The following is an 18,004-nucleotide window of genomic DNA, read 5'->3' on the forward strand; positions in this document are numbered from 1 at the left end:
AAGCTTCTGATGAGATACTTACTTCGTTTCATCCATCCATCCACTACATATCTGATAAAGAAAAGCTTCTCAAAGAGATAAAGGAAAGCTTCTCAAAGAGATCATGGAAGTTTCTCAAAGAGATATATACTTCACTTCATCCATTAATCCACTATACGTCTGATAAAAGAAAGCTTCTCAAAGATATATATACTTCACTTCATCCATCCATCCACTACACATCTGATAAAGAAAAGCTTATCAAAGAGATATATACTTAATTTATCCACCCACTACGGATTCTGTTAAATGCTTTCTCCTGATAAAGAAAAGCTTATCAAAGAGATATGTACTTAATTTATCCACCCACTACGGATTCTGTTAAATGCTTTCTCCTTTCATTCTCGTAATTATGAAGGTCATCATATATCAGTACTCCCAACTACATTAGCTCATCAGTACTCCCAACTACATTAGCTCATCAGACAACATGACAACACCTAATCGTGGAAAATATACCACAATTCTTAGCATTGATGGAGGAGGAGTAAGAGGCATCATCCCGGCCACCATACTCGACCGTCTTGAATCCGAACTCCAGGTTATGTATATTGTCTCTGTTCCCGCCCTTTTGTTATTGGCAGGGCTGACCCTGGCCCAATGCCAACAGGGCGACTCTCCAAGCCCAAAAAAATCAGAGGCACCAAAATTATTAGGATATACTCCTATAAGCATATAAATTAAAAAACTAAATTGGTTAATTCATCAAGTAGGTTAGCTAGAGGCGCTGGTTCCGTCATTCTGTAGTAAGAATGAGGACCCGTGTTTGAACTAGTCTCTATGCCTTTTACTTTCTTATTTTCACTTATTTTTATTTGATTGTTAATTTCTTTTATAATTGCTTATATTTATTAAAATTTGGTGAATTCAACAAGAGGGTTAACTATAGGCGCTGGTGCCGTTGTTTTCTAGTAATAATGAAGTCCAAGGTTTGAATTAGTCTTACGCCGTTTTTTTTCTTCCAATTTTTTACTAATTTTTGTTTGATTGTTAATTTCTTTTACCTTCAATTATAATCGCTAAAACTTGGTTAATTCATCAAGAAGGTTAACTAGATGCGCATGTTTTTTATATTCATTCCAATTCAAGTTCAACTTTCAACAAAATAATGTATGTATGTCCTTACCAAATTAATTTGGCAAGTACAGAGATTATTCAAAAAATGAGATCACTTTCAGGCAGCTGCAAAAATTAGAACTTTCACTTCTACCAATTCTACAAGGCTTTTTCTCAGAAAATTGCTTTGTCAAAGTCTGTACTTAGACACTTTAGACGTCAAGTATTGCTCAATTGACTAGTATTTTTACCATATAACAATCTTCTTTTCTTTATGACCAATTAACCAAGTATTACGATGAAATTTTGTTTTTTTATATATGACGACAAAGAAATATATTTATTCAAATTATTGAAAATCCTTCAAATACCTAGTCGAAAAGAAAGAAAAAAATTCACATAAAAAACATACATGTTTTTGCTCGTATTGTAGGTTTGTGGGCCCCATTTCTGTTTTTGCCCAGGACCTCCAAAATGTTTGGACGGCCCTGGTTCTTCCTAACTGGAATGTGTTCTTTAATTACGTTTGTACCAAATTGTTACTGATGTTGTTCCTCGCATCTGCATGAATGAAAATTTCAAAAGAAACTGGATGGTGATGATGCAAGGATTGCAGACTACTTCGACTTCATTGCCGGAACCAGCACAGGAGGCCTTATCACAGCCATGCTCACCACACCTGATGAAAATAATAAACCTAAATTTGCAGCAAATAAAATCGTCAAATTTTTTGTTGATGAGGCTCCAAATTTCTTCCCTTCACCAAAAAGGGAACCTGCAGAGGACACAAGGTACGTATGTATTGTTGGAGCAATAATTATGAAAATAATAGAAGAATTCCAATGATTATAATCATACAAAAATCAAAACATCAATTATGTACAAGATTAATATAAACAACTACAGAGAAAGTAAGAAAAACTAATAAACTTAGAGATTGAGGCTAAATGCAATGGTTTATCTCTTTATTATTATTTTTTTGCGTTTGTTCTTTAATTTTCTCAAGTTGTTTTTACAAAAATGCCCTTGAAGATTATAACCCTTTTTGTAGTGGTGAGTTTTTTTTTGTTTTAGGGGTATTTGTGTCCAAATATTTTTGGTGAAGCCTTGTAACACCAAATGTATTTCTGACTTTCTAATATTAGAGATATTAAATAACATAAAGTCTCCAACATATATGTATGCTGATAAGTTAATAAGTTGTTTTTTTTTTTGAACAAACGAAATTATCTACACTAAAGGGGTGAACTTAGCCTCACAATGAGCTAACAACAATGTAGTTCAAATTCACATTTGACAAGAATCAAACTTAAGCTTCTGTTCTGTGGCTATTGACTGTTATAGCCACTGCTTGTCCGTGGCTAGGGTCAATAGCCTCTGTTCTGTGGCTATTGACTGTTATAGCCACTGCTTGTCTGTGGCTAGGGTCAATAGCTATGGACACGCCATTAAAGTGGGTTGGGAAGGTGTTCAATGGGAAGAAAGCCATCATTTTTTTCTTCTGTTTTGGTGTTGGAGGTTTTCACGTGGTAAATCTACTGCTTGCTAATTTTATTTTATTTTCCCCAAAAACTCCCACCATTGCTCTTAGTGGTTCCGTCGGTCACGACGACTGGACAGATATAGTTAAGAAGTGGCTGGGAATTGGGAAGGACTACCTCGAAGACTTCTGGAAAGCGGCAAAAGGACCAATATTCGCAGGTGATACCCTGCACGAGAAGATCAAGACGACCATTGGAGAAACAAGGATTCAAGAGACCTTAACCAACATTATCATTCCCTGTTATGATCTCAAGAACCTCCATCCGGTCGTCTTCTCCACCTTGCAGGTTCGATTAGTAATGGTTTTCGAAGCATATTTGTATAACTAATACTCGAGTATCTTTTTTCTTTATTTTATTGTGGACAATATAGTCTACACTAGCCTAAGTCTACTCAAATCGGAGTTTTATTTCTCTAGTATTAGTATTCGTTAACACATAAATCATGATAGCAGGGAAAACGCGATAGCTCAAAGAATGTTCTGCTAAAAGATATCTGCATTGGTACATCTGCAGCACCGTACTACCTCCCTCCTCACAGATTTGGGTTTCACGAAAGAGAATATAACCTCGTCGATGGTGGTGTTGCAGCCAACAATCCCGTAAGTACTACTGTACAATTTTAATACTTAATTTTGATGATCTTAATGATGGTGTATGACATATATAAATGATAACAAAATCCAAGAAGATTGCATCATGTTCAACAAACTTCTTACACCAACGTTTCCAGACTTTGGTTGCAATCATTGAAATGGCCAAGGAGAGGTCTGATAACAAAAGTGTGGCAGAGCGCCTACCGAACATTGATAGTAGTAAGCTTCTGGTTCTGTCCCTGGGAACTGGATCTGCAAAGAAGCATATGGAGCTGACAATCGGAGATCCCAGCATCTGGGGAATCTTAACATGGCTGCTGCCTCAAAAGGGCGTCACACCTTTAATAGATGTTCTTATGACTGCAAGTGTCAACATGGTTGAAGTATACCTGTCTGCTTACTTCAAAGTCTCCGGCTCTGATTCCAATTATCTCCGGATCCAGGTTTACTTTTCGATTGATTAACCACGTCCATGTATGCTTTACTTCAACGTCATCTCCAGATGCAGGCACACACCTTCTTACTTGCTGGTTATCCGTGCTGCAGGATGATGAATTGGATCCTAAACAAACTGATATGACTAATGCAAGTGAAGACAATCTCAAGAAACTTCAGGATGCTGGGACTGAACTCCTTGAAAAAAGTGTCAGGGCACTGAACCTCAACACTGGCCGGTATGATGAACTAATTGACAAGAAATACAAATACAAAGACGCAATTGCAAAGTGAGTGAGGACAAGAATCATTATGATCCCTTTCATTTTGGTTAGCATAGTAGATATTACTTGGTGTTAACAAAAAAATGTTGTTCATATGTTCATGCTTTGTGCAGATTTGCCCAAAAACTGTCACGTGAAAAGAAAAGACGAGCAAAGAATGAAGCTGCAACATGGAAATTGGTCGTTCTCTTTTCGACATTCATCCTAATTTGTGGTGTTATATTAAAGTGCTTGAAGATAGCAGCAATGGAGTCTTGAAGACTCGTCTATTTACCAAGAATGAGAGAGAAAATTTCATCTTGGAACAAAAACTAAAATAAAAATGTATGCCTACTAGTAAATAAATTCAGCCATTTAAGGACTCGCTGAACAAACTTGGTTTCCGTTCTTGCATGCATGCCTGCCTGCCCTGCTCAGACTTGGTGTAGGTTTCTCTTAAACGTTTGTAATGTGTTGTTAATTCTCTTGTCTACAAGAAAGTGTGTGTGTATATATATATATACAGGCCCTTTGAAGGCTTCCTATATATATATATATGTATGTATGTATGTATGTGGAATAAAAGGAGCATGTTTCCTCTGGTTCTTGATATGCATAATTCGTGATAGACATCATTGGTCTGTTAATTAGATCTAGTGCAATAACATCAAATAAACAGAATCAAATTCCCATTGAAAGAAACTCGTGATTTGAAATTCTATCATTTAGAAAACTAATATCGAAATCATACACATTTCCTATTAACTAGTGCAATAACGTCAAATAACCAGAATCAAATCTCCATTGAAAGAACCAGAAAGCTCGAAGAAAGAAACCAAACCTTGGAGACATTGGGCTGACCAGGATGCAAAACGTCGATGACCTGTATCAACCCAAAAAGCACACAGCAAAATCAACCAAATAGGTAAATAAATACACATCAGGGTGATAAATTCAAGCTCAGAGTTAAAAGTTAGGGCTTCCACTTTCCAAATCAGGAAGAAACAATAGAAAAAACACTACCTCACAAGTGAACTTGTATCGTAATTGAAGAGCTGATACAAAGGCCATATTGTCTCTTAAAACAAACTTAATTGTGGGACCATGATGTGGATGCGAATTTCTTCCTCCTTGATATTGGACAAAATTGCACCTACAAAATAAATAACACATTTGGTTATGGCCATAAGCCTCACGCGCCCACGATGAATGGGGGGGGCTTTGGCCGAAGAACTTCCGATGCCAAAGTTAGAATTTAGAGAGAAAGAGTGTTTAGAGAATTTTGGGATTTTTGCAAGAGTGTTGGAATAGCTTTTCGGTGAGAATGGGTGCTTATTTATAGGGTTAGGCTTTGCCCAATTTTCCCAAGGTGTGGCTGGCCACTAATTGGTTTTGGTGGTTATAGTTTTGGCTTAATTAGCCAATTTATTGGCCAATTAAGTATAAAAGAAACAAATAGGAGGTTACAAAATTGAATAGTTGTGTAAATAGGGTAATAAAATGGAGAAAAGTATGAAAAGCTAGGGAGCAAGGGGGTGGCCGGTCAATCACTAGTTTTGGGATTGAGTGAGATATATGTTGTGGGTATTTGGATGTTTTAATTGATGTTTAATGGATTAATTGGGTAATTAATCTATTAATTAACCAATTAATATAATTTTGGAATAAATATTTTGGAGGTTACGGGATTTGATGAGATGAATATTGAATTGTTACCTTTTTGGAGCATTTTTGAGCTGCTCGCGTGTAGAAATCCTGGTGTGTCTCAAGGGTAGTTTGGTCATCTTTTACTAAAAAATCCACGTGTCGCCTTGTGATTATTTTTGGCTCCACACATGGTTTTTCAAAACCGAACTAAGGCTGATCCGGGTACTATTACCTCAGAAGTCTGGTCATGAACTTAACAGCTTTGCCAGGAGCTGGATCAGACAGAGTAGCAGTGCCACCGTCACCTTGTTCTGGGGCAATAGACAGAGTCCAAACAACTCCATTGGATGACCAAACTTGTTCCAGAAGACACGAGATCTAATCCGGATATAGACACAATTAGATTCCTAAGTCTTGGAGTTCCTACAATCTAGATATCCTCTAGGATTCTCTCGGCTTATAACGATCTAGGGTTCGTCTCTGGTAACCTACGATGCATGGACACGGACAGGGATACGGAGATACGACACGGGAACACATCAAATTTCTAAAAACGAAGACACAATACGTTAGGAATACAGCAATTAAAAATATAAATAAATAAATATATCTAAAACATTAAAAATAAGCATTAAATTTATTACTCAATTTCAAATTTATTTCAATAAACTCCAAACAGTTAGAAAGATAGTAGATCCAACAAGCAATTAGTCTTCAAACTTGAAAAATTAAAAAAAAAAAAACATCCAAACGAAAATTAAAAAAAAAAAAGTTTCATTCAACTTCCACATTCACGATGTCTCCTACAGTAACCAAAGAAGCCTCCAATGACGGCTCATCAAGTGAAAGGTTAGCAATTTCAAGCATTCCGACACTTTCTTCACCCAAGTTTTCAAAGCCATCTCCTCCAACATCCCCCAATTGAGTAATACTTTCTTTGTAGGTTGAGCTATTCCTTAATAGAAGACGAAAATTATTATGTACAAATACCAAATCCTTGGCTCTTTGTGGTGTAATCTTGTTCCTTCTTAGAGAGTGAACAAAACTATAAGTGCTCCAATTTCTTTCACAACAAGAGGAGGAACAAGGTTGTCCAAGTAGCTTCAATGCTATGGATTCGAGACTAGGTGTAGAAGCTCCATGGACAATCCACAACATCACTGGTTCCAAATGAAACCTATCATTCATAGAATCAATAGCTCCAAAGTCATTTAAGCACATAGAGAAAGCGTCATACTCCACATTGATATTTCTTCTAATTTCTTCATTGGAAAAGTATCTCTCAAAACACTTTTTCCTTTCAGTTGTAAGCTCAACATCTCAGTGTGGAGCAAGATGACTAAGGTCTTCTTGGAGCCATTCTGAAATATAATACCTAAAATAAAAGAAATAGCACTTTAAAAATATACTCATAAAGCTAAAGATTGGTCTAGAAGAATTAATAAGGAAATTAGCAAAATCATTACCTTGGATTTAATGAATGCTCCAAACAATGAAGTGATGTGCTACTTTTAGTCCATCACTCCAATAAAATGCGATACACTGCATCAAAAAAGCTGTTTTTTTCATGTAATGCCTTGCGCTCATTCCTGTAGATAGTCCTTTTCAATTATAGCATCCCACCACTCATTCACCAAGTGAAGATAAGGTTTATCTATGTCAGCCATTCTAATAACCTCATATATTGGAGCAGTAAAGAAAAGAATATAATCAATCTTCTCTCAAAAATATTCATCCAATATATTTTGCTTCACCATCATTGCTTTAACCAAATCTTCTTCTTCGTACAAAGCCCAATTAGTGCTAATCACCGTTTGTTGTAAACCTTCCTTTACTTCCTTAAATATTCTAAGCATCACAGATTCACAAGTATGGAAGCAAATCTGAAAAATTTAAAAATTTGGACAGCTCATAATTGAATAAGAAAAAAAAGAAAGGAAAAAAAGTGGAGAAAACAAACCTTGTTTCGGCAATGGAGAGCAACTTTAGTTTGCAACTAGAAATTATGCCCCGCGTTGCTGTGGGATTAAAAATTGTATAGATATTATGTTTATAAAGATTCCAAAGCATTAAATCACATTCTATTTAATAAACCAAATACAATATACAAACAAAGCTATTCAATTTAGATTGATTTACATTATAAAAATTTCATTCAAAAAACTAAAAGGGCACAAATAAAAAAAAATTGAAAAACCAACGCTTTTCAAACACCATCCACCTCCTCTTCTAACGTCCGATTAGATTAACAGGAACCAAAATAATCTGAAATTATAACGAACCTCATTAACTAAATCAACCCAGGAAAAAAAACATATTCACACTCCCACATGTATAACGCAATACACACATTTATAATATATTCTTAAATGACAAACCTTCATGCCTTTGTGGATCTGCAACCGAGCTTGGAAAAGAACAGCACAAAAAACCGATTTTAATGATGAGGAAATGTCAGGATACGAATGAGAGTTGAAATCAGAAAAACTAAATTTCAATTTATGTACAAATCTCAAATCACAAAAGTCACAAATTTGAAGAAAATAAAACCACCCAGATATACAACCCAAAAAACTAAGCAGAAAAACCTAACTTTTGTGTGTACGAAATACCCAGATGTACAACCCAAAAAACTAACCAGAAAACCCTAACTTTTTTGTGTAAGAAATTCCTTTAAATCAAACCAAAAAATTGAACATGATTATCCTTTAGAAACCGGCACATTCGGCGATATATCGGAATTTTGAGGCGTTGGCTCTAGCGCCGATATATCGGTCGCCAAAAGAGAGTTAAATTTCGGAAATTCTGGAAAAAAAATTCACCTAGGGTCGGAATGAGTCTGGGTTGCAGAGCCACCACAGAGCCTCGCGAAGAACGACGTGAAAATTGAAACCCTCCTGTTGTGTTTACTCCCTCGGCTCCTTTTTGTTTCTGCCTTTTTTAACGAATCGGGAGATTCATGAATGCTTTATTTTCCTTGTCTTTTGACACGTGGCATAATTTACACCCTCAATAAGAGATTCAGAAGACGTGAAAATCACCTCCCTAAACAGAACCAAGCTATTAATACGATCACTCTTTGGTATATCTAAAAATTATTAACCAAGGATATATGTGCATGGGTATTTTAGTCATATTTTGTATAAGTTAGCTAGGCGGTTAAGGTGTTTAGATGTCTTAGTTATTAAGTTTTGACAGCTGTAAGTTTGTTTGGTTAGCTTCTTTAAATAGGTATATATATTACTGAAAATGTAAGCAATTGTATTCATTCAGTAAATACAACATTTGCAATACATCGCTTTCTCTCTCTACTCTCATATTCATTGTTCTTTGTTCTTGCTCTTCGATGGAGATTTTATGGCTTAATCTGCCATAATTATCATGGTATCAAGAGCCGAGGTTCAGTAAACCGGTGAAGAGGATCCTGGTTAGCTCATCAGGCTTACGGTTTTTCAGAGGCGTATCTTGATCTGTTCAGATTGGGATCTTTGATCGTTGTTGCGATATCAGGGCACGAAGCTGAGTTCTAGGGCACGAAGCCTATAATTGTTTGAGTTTATCAATTTGCAAAGTATTGATTGTTTCTTGAGCACGAAGCTCCTTGATTACTGGTGATTGATTTGAGCACGAAGCTCCTTGTTGTTTCTTGATTGTTGCTGATTTCTAGGGCACGAAGCCTATAATTGTTTGATTTTATCAATTTGCACAGCATTGGTTGTTTCTTGAGCACGCAGCTCCTTGATTACTGATTTGAGCACGAGATTTGAGCACGAAGCTCTTTGTTGCTTCTTGATTGTTGCGGTTGATTTTGTAGTTGAAATTACTGTGTTCTTCCAGTTTTGGAGTAATGGCGATGAATATGGTGAAGGTTGAAAGTCTACTTGGAATGTTAACCATTAGACTTCAGGAGGATAATTTTGTGAAGTGGTCCTTTCAGTTTAGATCTGTTCTTGAAGGAAATGATTTGTTTGATCATTTTGATGGTACCTCTGTCTGTCCACCAAAGTTTGTCTTTACTGAAGACGGTGGTATCACTACTGAAGTTACAGCAGCTTATAAAGAGTGGATTAAAAGAGATAGGGCTCTTGTGAGTCTATTGCTTGCTACTTTGGGAGATGAAGCAGTTGAATATGTTGTTGGTTGTAGAACTGCACATGAAGCTTGGATGAATTTGCAAGATCGGTATGCTACTGTTTCGAGAGCAAGAGTGAATCATCTCAAGACTGAGTTACTGACAATTAAGAAAGGTTCGGATAGTGTTGAGAAATACATGTTGCGAATCAAGGTTCTTAAGGATCAACTTCTTGCTGCTGGAGAAGTTGTTTCTGAAAATGATCTTATTGTTGCTGCTTTGGCTGGATTGCCAGCAGAATTTAACATGATCCGTACTGTGATTGTGGCTCGTGAAACTCCTATTTCTCTTAAAGAGTTTCGAGCTCAATTATTGGCCGCTGAGAGGACTGCTGAAGATTCACAATCTACACTGAATTTTCCTATGTCAGGCATGTATTGCCATGGTGAATCTTCAAATGCTAATTCATCACAGAGTCAAAGATTGGCTCAACAATTTTCTGGTGGTTATGGTTTTGTCAGTGGTGCTAATGCTAATTCTCAGAATAATACTCAAAGGTCAACTGGGGCACTTGTGTCTCAGGCGTATCTTCCTCAGTTTCATCAACAAAATAATGCAAATTCTCATAATAACAGGAGCTATCAGAATTATGGAGGTACCAATGGAAGGTTTAACAACAGGCCTAGGTATAATGGGAACAATAATGGCAGGTTCTCAGGGAATTCAAATTTCTTTCCTGGGAGCACAAATAATAATGGAAGCGCTAATTTTGGATCTAAAGGTGGTTCAACTTGGCAGAATTGGAATGGCAATACTGGTTCCAAAACAACACTGATTCCTGAATGTCAGATTTGTAATAAACGAGGCCATACTGCTCCTAATTGTTACTCAAGGTATGATGCAAGTTCCAGTTCCGCTCCTCCAGTTATGGCATGTCAAATTTGTGGAAAGAAAGGCCATACTGCTCTCAACTGCTATCACAGAGGCAATTATGCATACCAAGGTGATCAACCATCTCCTTCTTTGGCTGCACTTACTGCCCAAGCTCAGCAGAATTTCGTGTCTTCTTCACAGCCAAATTGGGTGTTAGATACAGGAGCTACTCACCATATGACTGTTGACCTTGATAATTTGACACTTGTGACACCTTTTGAGGGCAATGACAAGATTACAGTTGGCAATGGAGAGGGACTTCCCGTTGCTAACACTGGTTTGGGTTCTCTTTTAACCTCTTCTAAATCTTTAACTCTTCAAATGGTGTTACATGTTCCACAGTTAGCAGCTAGTTTATTATCAGTTTATAGACTATGCAAGGATAATCATTGTTATGTTATACTTGATGAATTTGGTTTTTGGGTGCAGGACAAGGCAACCAAGAAAATCCTCATGAAAGGAAGGAGTAGTAGTAGTGGCTTGTATTACATTCCTCAGCAGCATTTCTACAAATATTCTCAGCTAATGAATAATACACCTCAAGCTTTGTTGGGGCAACTTGTTAAGACATCTATCTGGCATCATAGACTTGGGCATCCCACCAATGAGGTTCAACTAAAAATGCTTCAAGACTCTCAGATTTCTGTTTCTTTAGATAAATGTCCTCAGTTGTGCTCAGCTTGTATTAGGGGTAAGATGTCTAGACAACCATTTCCTTCAAAGTGTAATAAGTCAAGTATTCCTTTTGAAAAAGTGCATACTGATGTCTGGGGACCTTCACCTACTGTTTCAGTGGAAGGTTACCGATATTATGTAATTTTTGTTGATGAATGCACAAGGTTTACTTGGATCTTCCCACTTGTTAATAAGTCTGATGTGTACACTGTATTTGTGAAATTTCATGCCTTTATTGTGAATCATTTCAATACAAATATTAAGGCTTTACAATCTGACGGAGGAGGAGAGTACATGAGTAAAGTGTTTAAGACCTTCTTGGATACCAATGGCATTTTGCATCTTGTTTCTTGTCCATATACACCTCAACAGAATGGTCTTGCTGAGAGGAAAAATAGACATATTGTTGAAACTACTGTGACATTACTGAGTGCAGCTTATTTACCTCAACAGTTCTGGTTTCATGCGTGTAGTCATGCAGTATTCTTGATAAATAGAATGCCTAGTCAGAATTTAGAAATGATATCACCCTATATGAAGTTGTTTGGACAATCACCTTCTTTAGGGTCATTAAAGGTCTTTGGTTCTGCAGTCTTTCCTTATTTGAGACCTTATAATGTCAATAAGCTACAAGCACGAAGTGATGAATGTGTATTTTTGGGATATTCAGTAGGTTACAAAGGAGTATTGTGTTTTCATATACCTACAAAAAGGTTATTGTTGTCTCGGCATGTCATTCATGATGAACATGTATTTCCTTTTAAGACATCTCAATCCATACATGTTCCTCAATCTGTGTCTACTTCCACTACACAAAGAGAGTTACCTAGAGTTGTTTCTGTTGCATTGTCACATGAATCTGAGCAACATGGGGTGAATGATGTGGTCAATAATCCAGACATGGAGCTGCATTCTGTTTCTTCTCAGTTTTCTGGTACAGCATCAGGTTCAGGATTGTTACCATTACAAGCTACTACTCTACATCCAACTCCTTCCTCTCCAAGGTTGCCTGTCCATATCCCTTCCCAAATTCAGGTAACTTCTAACTCTGAAGATCTATCTCCAAATGATTGTTCTACATCTGACAATATGGTTGATATTTCATCTGTTTCTCCTGATGTTGTGGCTGGTACATCTTCAGTTTCTCTTCATGATGTAAATGATCCTGTGATTCATACTGATGTAATTAATGTGCCTTCTGAGCATAATATGATTACAAGGTTAAAAAGTGGAGTTTTACAAAGAAAAGATTATTCTGGTTATTGTGCTTCTGTATCCATGCCTCCAGGTTCTTCTTTATCATCTGATGATGATATTGTGTTTAGTGGTTTTACTGCTATATTGGATATTCATGAGTCTTCAGAACCAACTCATTACAAGCAAGCTGTTACCTCTGTGCACTGGAGAAATGCAATGCAAGAAGAATTTGAAGCTTTGCAGAAACAAGGTACTTGGGAATTAGTACCAGTTCCACAAAATAGAAATGTTATAGGCAGCAAGTGGGTGTACAAGCTTAAGAAGGATCAAGATGGAAAGGTGTCTCGATACAAGGCAAGGCTTGTAGCTCAAGGTTTTAGCCAAGAACATGGTCTGGACTATGACGAAACATTTAGTCCAGTGGTTAGACACACAACAGTAAGGCTAGTATTGTCACTTGCAGCAATGAACAAATGGGATTTAAGGCAATTAGATGTGAAGAATGCATTTCTTCATGGAGAATTACAAGAAGAGGTGTTTATGAAACAACCTCAAGGTTTTCAAGATTCTCTATATCCTACTCATGTCTGCAAGTTACTTAAGTCTCTATATGGACTTAAACAGGCTCCCTGAGCATGGAATGCCAAGTTTACAAGCTATTTACCTACTTTGGGGTTTCAATCTTCTCATTCTGATCCTAGTTTGTTTGTGAAGATCAGTGGTTCTCATGTAGTGATCTTGCTATTGTATGTTGATGATATTATCATCACAGGGTCTTCTTCCAAGTTAATACAGCAAGTCATTGATGATTTAGCCAGTGTATTTGATATGAAAGACATGGGGAGATTAACCTATTTTTTGGGTTTGCAGATTGCCTACCGAGACAATGGCGACATTTTCATTAATCAGTCTAAATATGTTACTGATCTTCTCAATAAGGCTGGAATGATGCATTGTAGACCCTGTTCAACTCCGAGCAAGCCACACACTCAGTTATTGAAGGATGAAGGACAACCAATGGCTGATCCAACAGTGTACCGAAGTATGGTTGGTGCATTATAGTATCTGACCTTCACTAGGCCTGATATTGCCTATGCAGTCAATTATGCATGCCAATTTATGACAACTCCAACTGAAGAACATTTTTGTTTGATTAAAAGAATTCTTCGATATCTTAAAGGTACATTGCAGTGTGGATTGACTTATTCTGCTCAGGGAAAAATGGAATTGCTTGCTTATAGTGATGCCGACTGGGCTGCTGATATAAATACCAGAAGGTCCACCACAGGATACATTGTCTTTATTGGTTCCAATCCTGTATCATGGCAGTCCAAGAAACAAGGAAGTGTGTCTCGCAGCTCTACTGAGGCAGAGTATAAGGCATTAGCTAATGCTGCTGCAGATGTAGCTTGGGTTAGATCAGTTCTCAAAGATCTTCATGTTTTTCTTCCATCTGCACCGTTGTTACATTGTGATAATCTTTCAACGTTAGCCTTATGTTCTAATCCAGTTTTTCATACTCGGATTAAACACTTGGATACTGATTTTCATTTTGTTCGTGAAAGGGTCCAAAAGGGAGATCTAGAGGTTCAATATATTCCTACAGAAGCTCAGGTTGCAGATGTCTTGACCAAAGGTTTACACAGTCCTTTGTTTGTTCATCATTGTACCAATCTCAGACTGGGATATCCCAGTTAAGATTGAGGGGGAGTATTAACCAAGGATATATGTGCATGGGTATTTTAGTCATATTTTGTATAAGTTAGCTAGGCGGTTAAGGTGTTTAGATGTCTTAGTTATTAAGTTTTGACAGCTGTAGCTGTCTTAGTTATTAAGTTTTGACAGCTGTAAGTTTGTTTGGTTAGCTTCTTTAAATAGGTATATATATTACTGAAAATGTAAGCAATTGTATTCATTCAGTAAATACAACATTTGCAATACATCGCTTTCTCTCTCTACTCTCATATTCATTGTTCTTTGTTCTTGCTCTTCGATGGAGATTTTATGGCTTAATCTGCCATAATTATCAAAAATTTCATTACAATTTTATTCCAAGTCATAGACTACCTCTTTGGTAACTAGTGGAGTGCTATCCAAGGCACCCTTACCCTTGTCTTGCAAGTAATAAGCATTTCTTTGTTCGAATAATTTAAATTAAGAGATCTATATAACAACTGTTTAGCCTTAAATTAAATGTCCAAACTTTTAAATAAATCTAAATTGGTAGGACAATGATGATTGTAAATAACTACACACGCGAACACAAACGCACACACAAACTGTTTCGCCAGCTTATTAAAACACTACCTCAAGTTAACTTGTACAGTAATTCAAGAGCTGATACAAAGACCACATTGTCTCTTTAAACTAAGCTAATCATTGTTAAAAGTGCTCAAATTGACAGAACAACCTGGACAGAAGGAATGTTATCATGGATAAAACATTCCTTGACAGCTAGGTTAGCATGTGAAGCTGTATCATTGTTCTGGACAGCAAGGACACATGCATCGTGGACAGCAAGGTCACTGCATGTGTATTCTGACTGCTGCATCGTGGACAGCAAGAACACCACTTCCAGTGCCTTTGTTTATTGCATGTGTGTGTAATAAATGTATATAAACTTTGCTGCAATTGTAGCAGAACATCAATTCAAAAACATATATTGGATCCAAGTTTAATATGGTATCGGAGCGGTTCTAATCCTTGCTCTGCTCTGCCTTCATTCTTCCGCTGCCATAACCATCGTAGCCCCCCTTCATAACCACTACATATATCTCCCACAAACACCACTGTCAACACCATGACAGAATCAACCCAACATACCAAACCTGATGAGGAATTCTCAGACCCATACACCATACACCACTCAAATCATACGGGGCTTATCTTGGTTTCCAAAACACTTGACGGAAACCACTGGGGGCAATGGAGCCGTGCCATGTGCATGGGTCTCAGCGCAAAGAACAAGATTGGGTTCATTGATGGAACCATCAAAACTCCACCACTCTTGGACACAAAGTATACAGCTTGGAAAAGATGCAACGACATGGTCACACTGTGGCTTGTGAACTCAGTTCACTCGGACATAGCCAGCAGCATCATGTACACCGAAACTGCTGCTGCAGTTTGGAACGATATCAAGGACAGGTTCTCACAAAGCAGTGACTCAAGGATCTACCAAATTCGACAAGAAATTGTCAAGAATCGTCAAGAGCAACTTTCAATTTCTGCCTATTACACCAAGATGAAGGCCTTGTGGGACGAGTTAGTGTCCTACCATGATCCACTCGTTTGCACTTGTGCAGGTTTGAAGGGGCTTGCTGAACGGGAAGAGAAAGAAAGAGTCATGCAATTTCTGATGGGACTGAACGACTCTTACTCAACTGTACGAGGCTCGGTTCTGTTGATGAGCCCACTTCCTGACACACGCCGAGTTCATGGTCTTATTCTCTAACATGAATGACAAATAGATGTGGTCAATCGACGCGATATGGGAACAAACTCCCATGCAATGTAGGTTCAACAAGCTTCAGCGTCGCAATTGACTAACAACAAGCACTTCAACACATCTTCACGTAAGTCACTTAAATGCACTTACTGTGATGGAGATGGACACTTAATGGACCGCTGCTACTACATCATTGGGTTCTCAGTAGGCCACAAATGGCATGGCAGGAACATGAAACCCAAAAACAAAAGGACAGTAGCCAACAATGCCGAGATCATCACCTCCGCATTCACCAACAACTCGGCCGAATCTGTCGGTCCCATGTTCACTGCCGAGGAGTACAATCAGATTATTGTCATGCTCTGCAATGGTAATAGACAACCATTTGCAAATGCAACAGGTATTTTTTTTCACCTAAATGCAACATAGCACAAACAGATCCACACTCGACTATATATTGGATTGTTGATAGCGGAGCAACCAACCATATATCGCATTCACCACCAACACACAGCATCATTGATGCTCATCATGAGTACGTTGGCTTACCAAATGGGGAGCAAGCAGAAATCAAACATATTGGTTCCATGAGATTGTCACATGATCTCTCTCTTGATAAAGTTCTTCACGTACCAAAGTTCCGCGTCAATTTATTATCTGTTAGTAAATTGACAAGAGCTTTGCATTGTAAAGTGACATTCTATTCCAATTTTTGTGTTGTGCAGGACATGGACACGAAGAGGGTGATTGGCCTGGGCAAGCATGTGGATGGGCTTTACTATCTTACACCAAGACAAAACCCCCATCTCGCCAACCACATTCATCATACCAATAGCTTCTGGCATAGGCGACTTGGACACCCATCATCCGCACCTTCCCTTTCGTTAGCCAAAAATAATGTTGAAATAATGTTTGATTCCACACACATTTGTGAAATTTGCCTTTTAGGCAAGCAAACTCGTCTACCATTTCATAATAGTGAAATCAAATCTTCTGCATCTTTCGACTTAATTCATTGTGACATTTGGGAACCTCACAAAGATCAAACACACACTGGAGCACGATATTTTCTTACTATTGTGGATGATTTCACTCGTTTCACCTGGGTACACCTTATGAATTTCAAATCTGACACACAAACGATATTGAAATCATTTTTCTCTTAGGTCAAAACACAATTCCAATGTGCCATTAAAGCTCTTCGTGCAGATAATGGTGGAGAATTCCTTTCCCTACGTCCTTACCTAGACTCATGTGGCACCTCATTCCAACATTCTTGCCCTTACACACCACAACAAAACGGAGTGGTCAAACGTAAACATAGGCACCTTCTGAATGTTGGTCGTGCTCTTAGGTTTCAAGCTAACTTACCTTTACAATTTTGGGGAGAAAGTATTCAAACCGCCTGTTATCTAATCAATGGTTTACCTACACCCTTACTTTCCCATAAATCTCCATATGAATTTTTGCATAACACACCACCAACTTACACCCACTTACGAATTTTTGGATGCCTAAGCTATGCCACCAATCTCACACCCACCAACAAGTTTGACATCCGTGCTCGTTGTTGTGTTTTCTTTGGTTATCCTCTTGGCCAAAAGGGTTATAAGGTATATGATCTAGCCACACGTAGATTTTTCATCTCATGTGATGTCGTCTTTCATGAGCACATTTTTCCTTACAAATCCTCACCCACCATGGACCAAACTGACGAACATATTACTCCCATTATTCATCCCACACACGACACCACCTCATCATTAATCCCAAATCCCATGGTACTTAGCAGTGAAGTTGAGTCGTCTTTACCGACCAACCTTGAGCCTTCTCCACCCAACTCAAGCCTTCCCATATCACCTGCCACCACCGACACACCACATGAACTTGCCACTTACCACTTGCCGCAACATCATTCCCTCATTCCTCCACCATCTGCACCAACACCCCCTGACCCACCCCCATTACGTCACTCCACTCGTCCCACCAACCCACCTACTCACTTCAAAGATTATGTGGCTCATCATTCCACCTTGCTCACGCCATCGGAGGGCCTCTCTCTATCCATGTCCAGCACGCGATATCCACTGCATCGGTATGTT

General features: G+C 38.0%; 2 protein-coding genes and 1 long non-coding RNA gene across 9 annotated transcripts; 2 read left to right on the top strand and 1 right to left on the bottom strand.

Annotated features, from left to right (window-relative positions):
• The first annotated feature begins 216 nt into the window (after positions 1 to 216).
• LOC103447696 (patatin-like protein 2) lies at positions 217 to 4,542 on the top strand. Its single transcript, XM_017335750.3, has 7 exons — positions 217 to 580; positions 1,681 to 1,886; positions 2,687 to 2,924; positions 3,092 to 3,238; positions 3,370 to 3,675; positions 3,779 to 3,957; positions 4,065 to 4,542. The coding sequence occupies exons 1-7, from the start codon at positions 470 to 472 to the stop codon at positions 4,207 to 4,209; spliced, it is 1,332 nt and encodes a 443-aa protein (XP_017191239.1). The 5' UTR covers positions 217 to 469; the 3' UTR covers positions 4,210 to 4,542.
• A 1,671-nt stretch (positions 4,543 to 6,213) lies between these two features.
• LOC103447533 (uncharacterized) lies at positions 6,214 to 8,588 on the bottom strand. Of its 7 annotated transcripts, none has more exons than XR_001791367.3 (4): positions 8,400 to 8,569; positions 7,956 to 7,984; positions 7,044 to 7,842; positions 6,214 to 6,952 (listed from the first exon to the last, which is right to left on the bottom strand). It is a non-coding gene; the product is annotated as an uncharacterized lncRNA (long non-coding RNA). The 7 variants fall into 7 exon arrangements; XR_001791370.3 differs by having other exon boundaries at positions 7,044 to 7,460; positions 7,538 to 7,595; positions 7,779 to 8,558; XR_003766681.2 differs by having other exon boundaries at positions 7,044 to 7,984.
• Positions 8,589 to 15,254: 6,666 nt separating this feature from the next.
• LOC139189411 (uncharacterized) lies at positions 15,255 to 16,737 on the top strand. The gene is made up of 3 exons (XM_070808359.1): positions 15,255 to 15,839; positions 15,972 to 16,302; positions 16,628 to 16,737. The coding sequence occupies exons 1-3, from the start codon at positions 15,255 to 15,257 to the stop codon at positions 16,735 to 16,737; spliced, it is 1,026 nt and encodes a 341-aa protein (XP_070664460.1).
• Positions 16,738 to 18,004: the final 1,267 nt, after the last annotated feature.

Source organism: Malus domestica, chromosome 11 (assembly GCF_042453785.1).
Source record: "Malus domestica chromosome 11, GDT2T_hap1".
In the NCBI taxonomy this organism is placed as follows: domain Eukaryota; kingdom Viridiplantae; phylum Streptophyta; class Magnoliopsida; order Rosales; family Rosaceae; genus Malus; species Malus domestica.

What these genes read in the sequence shown, in the direction of transcription:
- LOC103447696 (XM_017335750.3), top strand. Translation starts at nt 470, where the DNA reads ATGACAACACCTAATCGTGGAAAATATACCACAATTCTTAGCATTGAT. An exon ending in GAACCTGCAGAGGACACAAG is followed by an intron (nt 1,887 to 2,686) that starts GTACGTATGTAT and finishes CATTGCTCTTAG; the next exon opens with TGGTTCCGTCGGTCACGACG. An exon ending in TACAAAGACGCAATTGCAAA is followed by an intron (nt 3,958 to 4,064) that starts GTGAGTGAGGAC and finishes TGCTTTGTGCAG; the next exon opens with ATTTGCCCAAAAACTGTCAC.
- LOC139189411 (XM_070808359.1), top strand. Translation starts at nt 15,255, where the DNA reads ATGACAGAATCAACCCAACATACCAAACCTGATGAGGAATTCTCAGAC. An exon ending in TGAACGACTCTTACTCAACT is followed by an intron (nt 15,840 to 15,971) that starts GTACGAGGCTCG and finishes CATGCAATGTAG; the next exon opens with GTTCAACAAGCTTCAGCGTC. An exon ending in ACCATTTGCAAATGCAACAG is followed by an intron (nt 16,303 to 16,627) that starts GTATTTTTTTTC and finishes TGTGTTGTGCAG; the next exon opens with GACATGGACACGAAGAGGGT.